Source organism: Osmerus eperlanus, chromosome 17, assembly GCF_963692335.1.
Source record: "Osmerus eperlanus chromosome 17, fOsmEpe2.1, whole genome shotgun sequence".
NCBI lineage: Eukaryota > Metazoa > Chordata > Actinopteri > Osmeriformes > Osmeridae > Osmerus > Osmerus eperlanus.
In genome coordinates, this window is record NC_085034.1 from 10,029,644 (window position 1) to 10,040,381 (window position 10,738).

The window sequence follows — 10,738 nt, forward strand, 5'->3', positions numbered from 1 at the left end:
GATATCCACCCCCCCCCAGTGATTCCGTCAGTGGAAGTGACACCCATGATTTGTATTGCCCTCTCCTCCTCTGGTGTCAGAGATGTGGCAGAGCTTGGGCCACCACCAGTTTGGCTTAGAGAAGCCCTCACTGCTGCAGCCTTTCTTTTTGAAAGACTGGCGAAGTCTTGCCATTTCTTTGGTTTGGTTTATAGTAGGCGTGTGAATGATCAAGCATTGACAATAATCAATAGTATTGATGGCCCTGAGGCAATGGAGGGCCCCAAAATCTAAATTAGCTTGGACCCCATAAAGGTTTGGGCCAGTACCAAGGAAACCATACTGTGAAATGGTGTACTGTTTTTTTTTTTTTTTACCAATATCACGAAAGTCTGGTGTCCTGTGGCTTGTAATGAAATCATCTCCAAAATGAAAGGTTACAATGTATTTATTTTTTTTACTTGAAATTACAGCTCATGCCTTTTTTTTACCAATTAAAACAAGAAAATTCCAATAGCCATGAAAGATACATGATACATTTCATAGGAACATTAAATGATCCACTCCTAATGCTGTATTCAGATTCTGGATTCTTCTGTCACACTTTGAGGGACTTCAGCGCAAAGTCACCCATGACGTTGATGTACTGGATGACCATGTTCTGATTGTTGATGATTGGGATTACCTTATCTAAAAATGATACTGTGAAACTCTTCTTGTCTTTCAGGATTATAGAAATCTGGGGGTACATTTTACAGTATTAGTAGTAGTTTTTGAATGTCATGTAATAGCCCATTTTTTATAGCTTTCTATTTTAAGCAAAAGTCTGTATGCATTTTCATTTCCCTCTATCATACTACAAACTCTTACCATGACATCTGAGGTCTGGGCCAAGGGGTTTGGAATTCTTGTCCCAACTGGGTCCACGGTTGAGGTGAACAAAACCATAGTGCCTACTTTGGGATCATTCCAATAAAATGCAACTTCCAATGCTATATTCGAAATATCAGAACCAAGGCTTATTGCAAATCTGAAAGCATAGAAGATGGAATTGAGTCCCTAAGAGATGTACAACTAATTCATGTGTTTTACTCACAAATAACATGCAGGTTGGCTGTTTTAAAATACAATTTGGTACAAGTAGAAGTTAGTTTTGTTGATTCCTAAAGGTTATGTTTAGGAATCATGCTCATCATACTCTTACTTTTTGGCATCAGCAGGGATTTTTCCTTTCACTTCCACTACTTCTCCAACAGCCACCTGCTGATCGGTCAGCACCAAATTCTGGAAATAGCAATGAGGTATATGAGGAAGGCCATTCTAATTATAGGCCCATTGTGTTCATCACTGTATTCTCAATACCACGTGTACAAATAAAAAAAACCTTACCATGATTTCACTGATGTTAAGGTGCCTTGAACCAGACGGTATTTGACATTGTGAGAGAAAAGTATTAGGAAAAATACACTTTATTTTTTACAGCTGTAAAAACAGTTTTTTTATGGTTATGAAGGAGCTCTTTTTACTGCAAAGTCAATTTAAGTAAGCTCCTCAAAAAAAAGTCTGAACAAAATAGTAATCCAAAAATTAATGCAACACACTAAACAATGAATACAAATGTATTGGAATCATGTATAGCATGTTGGCAAAGAGTTAAAATAAAACACGGCCAGATGTCAACCCTAGTCATAGAACTCACCTGTGGATGAAAAGTCTTCTTCTGTGGTGGAGGTGATGCTGGGTTCTGATGTGAGGAGTAGAGAGAGATCTCAGTTATATACACCAGGCTGGAGGAGGAGCGGGGGAGGAGGACCGATGTCAGCCACGTCCTAACTTCAACATTGATCTTTATTTGACCCTCTGATACAGGTACACCCATCATTTACATTTTTCCACAGAATTCAGATAAGATTAGAAACATGTCAATGTTAAATCAATTTTAAAATACACACTCATGCAGGGAGAGACAACAATCCAACTTGCAGCTTGACTGTGACAATTACGTAACTCCATACAAAGCCATACAGCCATGTTCTGGTTCCATGGAATGGTGAAGTTCTTATCTGAAACCCATTTCCTTGGAATCAGTGAGTCTTGGCTTTTGTTTTGTGGCATGTACTTGATTTCCACAGTGTTGAATGCAGTGGCGGCTGCTGGTCTTTCAAATAGGGGAAGCTCATTTTCGGCTTACATCCATTTATTTTGCAAGTTCACCCCTACGACACTATAGCCTAGCCTACTGTATGAATAAATGAACAAACAATCTAACGAAACAATTAGGGTGACCAGACGTCCGGATTTCGTCCGGACAGTCTGGCTTTCCAGCCCTTTGTCCGGACCGCTGTTGCGCATCCTTCCTGCCCACCGTCGCAATTTACCACTCGCGTGGGCTTCAGTGCCAAATAGAAAGACCTCCTTAACCTACGTGGAGTTCAGAACTCCACTTTGCCTCTTAGAGCAGCACAGATCAATATCATGCCTTCTGTAAGCTCTGTCGCATTGATATAGACGTGAGTAGTAGGGGGAAATGGGCTTTAAAGCGGCATGCTGCTACAGGACAGCACAAGGATAATGCTAGCTAGTTCTGCCGGCCACTCTTCCTTAACATCATTTTTTGCTCCGAACACAACAACAGCGGATGATAAAACAATCGCTGCTGAGGTGACCAAATCAATTTCATGCTGTGAAACACCACCATTCTTACAGGAGTTTAGACTGCAGTTTAGACTGTTGACTTACTAAAATGACTAATGTTATTGTCTTCATTTCATACTAATTGCCCCCATCCCCCCGGGTCAACAACCTTTTGGGATTGTCCTCCTTTTTGACCCTTTGTCCTCCTTTTTGGACCCAAGTGTGCTCCTTTTCAGGGTGATGCTTATGGTCACCCTAGCTAGAGATAACTTGCGACCTTGTATAGCTGTTAAACCCAGAGCTAATTTTCTACCTTGTTTGTCTTCTGTTCCAGACCGCTTCGGGGAGGTACTGTACAATATACCGACGAGAGGCAGGTATAACACAGAGCACACGCCTACTATTACTTACCAGGCAGACGAGTGTGTGTATGTGTGTGTGTGCACATGCCTAACCCTCTCCTCGAAACATCAATCATCGTAGATAGGGGCTTGACTTCGCTGGAATCCAACAACGGTTGACATATCTGGGTTTTGTCCAAACTTGATGATGATGTCGCTGTTTTTCTTCTTTGAACACAAATGGGGGTTATGCGGAAAACACTTCCGTATTCGGTAAAACAGGTCTCATCACTTCCGGATCTGTACGCTCTGCGCTGACATGGCATTGTTTTACACTAGATGCCTCCAGTTTCCAAAGTTATATCTTGGTGAATTCTGCACTAAAAAGGTCGAGGAGGGCAGCCTTTAGATTTGATTTGGGTCGTGATAGTTTTATTTGAGTGAGAACGCCTCGCCCGGTAGACTGCATAGTCTTACTGTAGGCGGCAGCCACGTCTCGTGCGCGTCATGTCACAAAGTAAATAATTTTACATGTCGGTCAATTTTACACCAAAAAGGTCAAGTAGGGCAGCTTTCAAGAGATATGGGATGTATCTGCATTTAGCCAGGCGGTACGAGTTTTTGAGTGATTTGTGTAAAACTTGCAATCTGAGTGAGACTGCGTAGGCTAGACATTGTTTTGACGTTAGCATCAGTCAGACTCAGGTCTTGTGTGTTCACAATGTTGTATTTCACTCCATTTTACACCAAAAACGTCAGGGAGGACTGCTTTTTGTAGATACGAGCCTGCTGAAGATAGCCAGGGTCTCTGATTTCTCAAAGCGAGCCTGTTTCATTCGTCATTTGCCTGGCTGAGAAAACAACCTCCGTTAGCCAGGCTAGTTTTGCCCGTTTCAGCCTATTTAAAAGGTCTCTGACAGTCAGAATCACTGTTTACAGGCAAAGGTCGCGGTGGTCCTTGGCCAAATGTGTATATTGACCGTTTTAGAGCTAAATACTCTTGCCAGAGCCTGGAATCGAACCAGTGTTTTGAGTGATTTTGCATGGGTCTCCGGACTTCACACTGAGGTACGCAGTAAAAATCACTGTTCGGATTTTCCCGCATCTGGTACTTAACCGGTTCGGATAAATACACTTCACAGTTTTGTAATTTACAACACCCAAAATGCTCATAATACTAATAATGTTATTGTTACATTTACATGTATTCATTTAGCAGACGCTTTTATCCAAAGCGACTTCCAAGAGAGAGCTTTACAAAGTGCATAGGTCACTGATCATAACAACAAGATAGCCACAAAAACATTGCGAGTAGCCAAAACATGAAGCACACATTGTGAACAACCAAAGTAAGTGCCAAAGGGAAGAACCATAAGAGCATGTAGTTAAACAAGTTACAATTAAACAACATGAACCGCTATAAGTGCAAGTGTACCTGTGGAAAAAAAAGCAACAATAATAAAAACAATATATCACAGCGAGTGCAAACATTTTAAATCAGTTACCACTAACCACAAGAGCAACAAGTCTCTAAGCAAGAGTCATTGTGATCCTTGAGGAAACTAACATCGGGTCAAGCGAACCATTCCTAAGTACCGTTGTACTCCCGGAACAAGTGCGTCTTGAGCCTTTTATTGTTGATTGCGTGAACTAGCTGGGTTTGCCGTTGGGTTAGCACAGCAGCGGAAGTGGTGAGACCTGTTTTCCGGGTTTAGTCATGTGACATTCGACATATAGACCAGAGCCTGTTTAAGGATAATATTAGACATTCTCTGTATAGACCAATTATTTGTTTGTAAACATTCCGGATGCGCACGCAGCATGGTGGCAGAAAACCGGGAAAGATAGCCTTTATAATGGCTAGAGAATTACACGGTCGGGCCAGCCCATAGAGAACTGACAGCGGCCCATTGGTTAATTTTCTTTTGGTCGGGCAGGCCCATAGAGAACTGACGGCGGCCCATTGGTTAATTTTCTTTATTGGCACTGGCCTGACCCAATCAAATCCAGGAACCCCCTTCCCCTGATTCATATTATCGCCTACCGAAGGCCCTGAGACACGAGTTGTCGGCTAATGCGTATGCTGGTTTAGCATCGTTAAAGTTTAGCATCCCTAAAATGGAGAAACGACCATCAAAGTGCAAGGGAGGCGCAGAAAAGTTAAGGGAGAAAAATATATATTTTTTAATCTACAGGCGAATGCCACAAAATGTGCAAAAATTTCGAACATTTTTGGGGGGGGGCTTTAGCTGCTTCAACATCAGCATTACCTGTAGAGGAACGAGGAGAGGTGGCTGGCTCAGAGAGGCAGAAACAACATACTGACAGGGTCAGGGAAGAAGCCGAGGAGAAGGAGAGTGACCATGACAGGGGGCCATGGGAGCGAGTGAGGAAAAATGGAAGAAAGAGTAGTTGACGACGTAGTAAGGAGTAGGCAAATTAACAGGGACTCTCAGGAAGGGAGGGAGGCTGTGTGTGTTATGTGCACCTTACATCGTAACTGCAAAAATCCAATAACATGAACATAATTTTGCACGGCCTAGAATCGAACCGGCAACCTTCTGATTACTAGCCCGATTCCCTAACTGCTCAGCCACCTGACCCCCACCCAGTAGCCTACTGAAGGGGAAAATTATGGGCATATACCACGCTCACACAACTGATTTGTTATAGGCTAGTAGTTATATTGTAACGTTTTTTTGTAAGACGTCGGAGCAAATGTACAAATTAGCCGTTTCATCAATAAAATACGCATTTTCAGCAACTACACTGCCCATTTCTCGTCACATTTTAATTCAGATGCTGATTTACATGTACTGTTTAGCTGAAATATGAATTGTAAAAACTTACAGCAATGGCGGTCAAAGGATTCTGTTCGTCCTGTTTATCACGGCAACCCCGCCCCTGACGCAAGCGGTTCTTAATACGGGCCAATCACAGCCAAGGGGTATCTGTAAAATGACGGACGGACAGACGGATAGTCACGAAAATCAGGAGGTGCACGTAGAGCTCTCCGAGGGGCTCGGAGAGGGCACGGAGAGGGAATTCCTCGTCGGAGAGGGTGTTCCCTGTGTCCGTCTACGTAAAAACGGAGAAGTATAAATCGGCCTTTAGTGCGTAACAGATTGTTCACTGCTGAAAACCTAGAAACTAAAAAGTGTTGAGTTTAAGAGTTTGTAAGTCATTGTGTTAGCCTGGCTTCAGAAAGGTACTATAAGAGGTACTATAAGGTACTATAAGAACGCGTGTGCCAGAGCCAGACACATCAACAGAGGTCCAAGTCCAACCTGAAACATTGGGTACGATACGAATTATGAGCTTCAAACTTGTTTAAATACAGTTTTTTACAATCGCTATGAAATAGTTTTTTCAATACCTTAAACAAGTTTTCTAAACTCTTAACGCACCAACACACATACCACACAATTGGCAAAACTGTTAATTTCATGCTCAAAATCACACATTGTAAACTAAACTCAAACACTAGGCTAATTGTCATAACACAAAAACACACTAAACATGACACCATGTCTACCAAACACTAACACACGTTCTCTTTTCACAGGAACATTTAGTTAATCATAACACAATGTCATAAAAAAACACTAACATCAGATGGAACTAGAGAGGGTACAATTTCTGGGGAAATTGTAGGGTGTGCCTGCTTGCGTCGGTTGCAGAGGGGTCCGTTTTTTAATGACATTTTTACAACTGATATTTCTGTATATTTTATATCAAAAATGCATAGCCTACTTATTATTTATAAAGATTACATAGATTTAAAAGCATATTTTTTTCTGATCATTTACAACTCAAAATACTAAGAGTGAAGAGAAGAATGAAATAGTTGTCTTGTCTTCTCATTTCCCCTGCAAGAGGGAATGGTGATCAGCAGCCTCATAGTTGAATCAAAACAAATACATTTGTCAGGCCGGTGTAAAAATGGACCTAATCTCTATGTCTTAAAGGTCATTTTATGTTTTTCCCTTCTCGTGATATTTTCAGGCATTTAGCCTACTCATATTGCATTCATTCATTAATAAAGAACCCACTTTGAAGCTTACAGGTCTCTACACTAACCTTTTCCACTGGTGACACTACTAACTTTTTCAGTTACCGGCACGAAACATGATTTGGTCGCACAAATTATTTATAGTAAGCCGCTCTGGATAATAATGAACGATAATGAACCTGCAATTTAAGATCTGGATGTGTTTATTGTTTGCACCTTTCTGCCACAGTAAATTCTGTGTTTGTGTAAACCTACATGGCAAATAAACCGAATTAATGGAACCCATCTTAAAGACACATTGATACCAAGGAAAAGGGCTTCACACGAGAACTTCCCCTTTCCATGGAACCGTAACATGGCTTGGGGGGGTGATGTATCAAAGACAAATACCACACCCTCTTTTGCTTTATTGCTTCATCACTGGAACAGTTTTTTAGAGAAACATGTTCTGACGTGATGCCATCGAGGCCATCCAGTAGTTAAAGACACATTGATACCAAGGAAAAGGGCTTCACACGAGAACTTCCCCTTTCCATGGAACCGTAACATGGCTTGGGGGGGTGATGTATCAAAGACAAATACCACACCCTATTTTGCTTTATTGCTTCATCACTGGAACAGTTTTTTAGAGAAACATGTTCTGACGTGATGCCATCGAGGCCATCCAGTAGTTAAAGACACATTGATACCAAGGAAAAGGGCTTCACACGAGAACTTCCCCTTTCCATGTAGCCGTGACATGGCTTGGGGGGGTGATGTATCAAAGACAAATACTACACCCTAGTTTGGTTTATTGCTTCATCACTGGAACTGGTTTAATTTCTTGATAAAAATCTGGATAATTTATCACCATAATTGCCCACTCAAGATATCTGCCAGAACGCCCTTCCAGAGCTGGCAAGAACCGGGCCTGTATACAGCCTGTGTGTGTTATATCTTTTTTCTTATTTGTATTTACAACAATGCTGCTTGGTGGTGGTGGCAAATAATAATTGATGTTTGTTATTTGAAGGTGTTTGAGGTGAAAATTCCCCCACAAATAGTGGGGGAAGTATAAAAAAGTATACATTTGGAAGCTTCGAGATCGTGAATCTCCGTAATGGTTCGGTAAAGAGTCCGAATGATGACATATCATCGATAAAGAGTTGATGACGTTCTGCGTGTGATAGAGATACATTTTCTGTATGTTTATGAATAGGATGAATTTACCTATAAACTGCACGTAAAACAGGGATTTGGCGTATATATGGCACGCAAAATAGAAGTGTAACCCTGTGTCATAGATACGCAGAAGTATGAGACTGTTGCGGCCACGGCCTGTTTCCTGTCCCTTTTACACCCCCTGCTGGTTCACCTGGATTATCCTGCCAAGACTCTACACACCTGCCGCCCATTACCTCATCATCCTGCCTACTTCAACCCGGCTTTACAACCACTCCTCGTCAGATCGTTGTCACAGCTACTGTGGATCATCATCCGAGAACCCAGTCCCTGTCTGCCTGCTGATTCATCTAACCAGACCAGAACTCAGGACTACATCCAATAAAACCCCTACTTGTATCTGTGCTGCGTTTGGGTCCACTCTGTACCACACCGTAACAGAGACTGGGTTGGGTATTCTTCGAGCCACTGGTATTGAAATTCATATGTCCGTATCATTCTCACTCACATGCTCCGTTTGACATGGCGAATTGTCCGCTTCATTTTAACACGTCAGATTTGAGTAGCCTAGCCTATATATGCGATTGCTGCGTGCGTCTTGACGAGAGGTAGCCTGGGTGCAGTGGCGGCTGCTGGTCTTTCAAACAGGGGAAGCTCATTTTCGGCCTACATCATATACATTTTCAGTTCACTGGTAGTTCACCCCTACGACACTAGCCTACTGTATGAATGAATGAACGAACGATCTAACCCAAAAATATTTAAACCCGAAGGAAATATGGGAAATAGGTTCAACTGAAACAAGGAATGTGATGCATAATTGTATGAAATGTATGATGAAAATTGGCTAGCAATTTCGCCAAGCAAATACCAAGAAATAGGTTGCAGCCGTTTGTCTTTCAACTACAGTTGCAAAATCCGTGATGGGACTGAGCTTGAATAGCTTCGGCGACTTTTTATAGTACAAAATCGCTGTCAATCAAAAGGAGATGCAGTCTTTCGACAGACCCTCCAATTGTCACGCGGAAGCCCAGCGTCCAGGCCAGCCCACTCCTCCATTCACCCCCAGAGACGCTGAGCGTCCAGGGCGGGACATAATCGCAGCATTTATCCAATGACCGTATAGTTTCGAAGCACTGAAAAAAACTGTTCAACGCAGCCCCATTGAAGTCCATGGAAGCTGAGCTTCAACAGGGAAATGCACTGTGACGCTACGGGAATGTATGAGAAGGAAATCAGTCAGTCGACCTGCTTGTAAATATGTAGCTGATTCTGAACAAACTTGTCTTCGATGAACGTGTTCTAACGCATTTAAAATGTTAACACAATCGTAAATATTTGACCATTAATATTTTGAAATGTTAGGGGAAACTGAGTTTGAATAGCTTCGGTGACTTTTTATAGTACAAAATCACTGTCAATCAAAAGGAGATGCAGTCTTTCGACAGACCCTCCAATCATCACACGGAAGCCCAGCGTCCAGGCCAGCCCACTCCTCAATTCACCCCCAGAGACGCTGAGCGTCCAGGGCGGGACATAATCGCAGCATTTATCCAATGACCGTATAGTTTCGAAGCACTGAAAAAAACTGTTCAAAGCAGCCCCATTGAAGTCCATGGAAGCTGAGCTTCAACAGGGAAATGCACTGTGGCGCTACGGGAATGTATGAGATGGAAATCAGTCAGTCGCTAATATATGTAGCTGATTCTGAACGAACTCGTCTTCGATATGAACGTGTTCTAACGCATTTAAAATGTTAACACAATAGTAAATATTTGACCATGAATTTTTTGAAATGTTAGGGGAAGCTGAGCTTCCCTTGCAGTCTCAAAGAAATCGCCACTGCCTGGTAGTGATGGGTCGTTCGCGAACGATCCGGCTCTAAGAGCCGGCTCTTGAAGGTGAACGTCGGGAGCTGGCTCGCATATCTGAAGAGCCGACTCTATTTTTAATAGATTAATACAGCCTATAAAAACTAAATGATTATGAAATAATGAATTTTAATTGTATTTAAAATAATTGACTAATTCAAAGAACAACAAAAAAATACTTGTAGGCTTAAAGGCGCACACGATCATCCTCACATTCTGTTCCTGTCAATCCTGCATGAGGGAGGGCCGAGCCAACTCACACACAGTCAGAGAGTAGTCAAAACTCGGAGGAGAGCCATGACAAATCAATGCATTTTTAAAGATATGTGGTTACGGTCGAGTGTGATTTCATTTAATAATTTAATTCAAATTGTTTTCACACCTATCATAGTCAAATTCATAGTTAAAACATGTATTTTTTAAAGAGCCGTTCGGGAGCCAAAAGAGCCGGCTCTTTTTAGTGAGCTGAGCCATACGAGCCGGCTCACGAAAAAGAGCCGGAATGCCCATCACTACTGCCTGGGTGCCAGCCGAACTTAGCCCCGCCCACAAAAACAATTTGGTCGGGAAGTTGGGTCTGGGGTCTCTCGGTTGGGGAAAAGGGGGGGTTGCGGGGCTGAAGCCAACTTGATGTGTTGAATGCTCAGAGCACGTTTTAAAACGTAGGCCTATTCTTAAAATACACACTGTTTTAATAAATGCTCATAATAAATCATAGCATATTGCCTTAAATCTAAGGT

At 42.1% G+C, this 10,738-nt stretch overlaps 1 protein-coding gene across 1 annotated transcript; it reads right to left on the reverse strand.

Moving 5' to 3' along the window:
- Positions 1–411: 411 nt before the first annotated feature.
- Positions 412–2,800, reverse strand: LOC134038020 (galectin-1-like). Its single transcript, XM_062483612.1, has 6 exons — positions 2,783–2,800; positions 1,679–1,723; positions 1,369–1,393; positions 1,184–1,263; positions 850–1,009; positions 412–718 (listed from the first exon to the last, which is right to left on the reverse strand). Exons 3-6 carry the CDS (start codon positions 1,369–1,371, stop codon positions 578–580), a joined length of 384 nt encoding a protein of 127 aa, XP_062339596.1. The 5' UTR covers positions 1,372–1,393; positions 1,679–1,723; positions 2,783–2,800; the 3' UTR covers positions 412–577.
- Between the last annotated feature and the right edge of the window lie 7,938 nt (positions 2,801–10,738).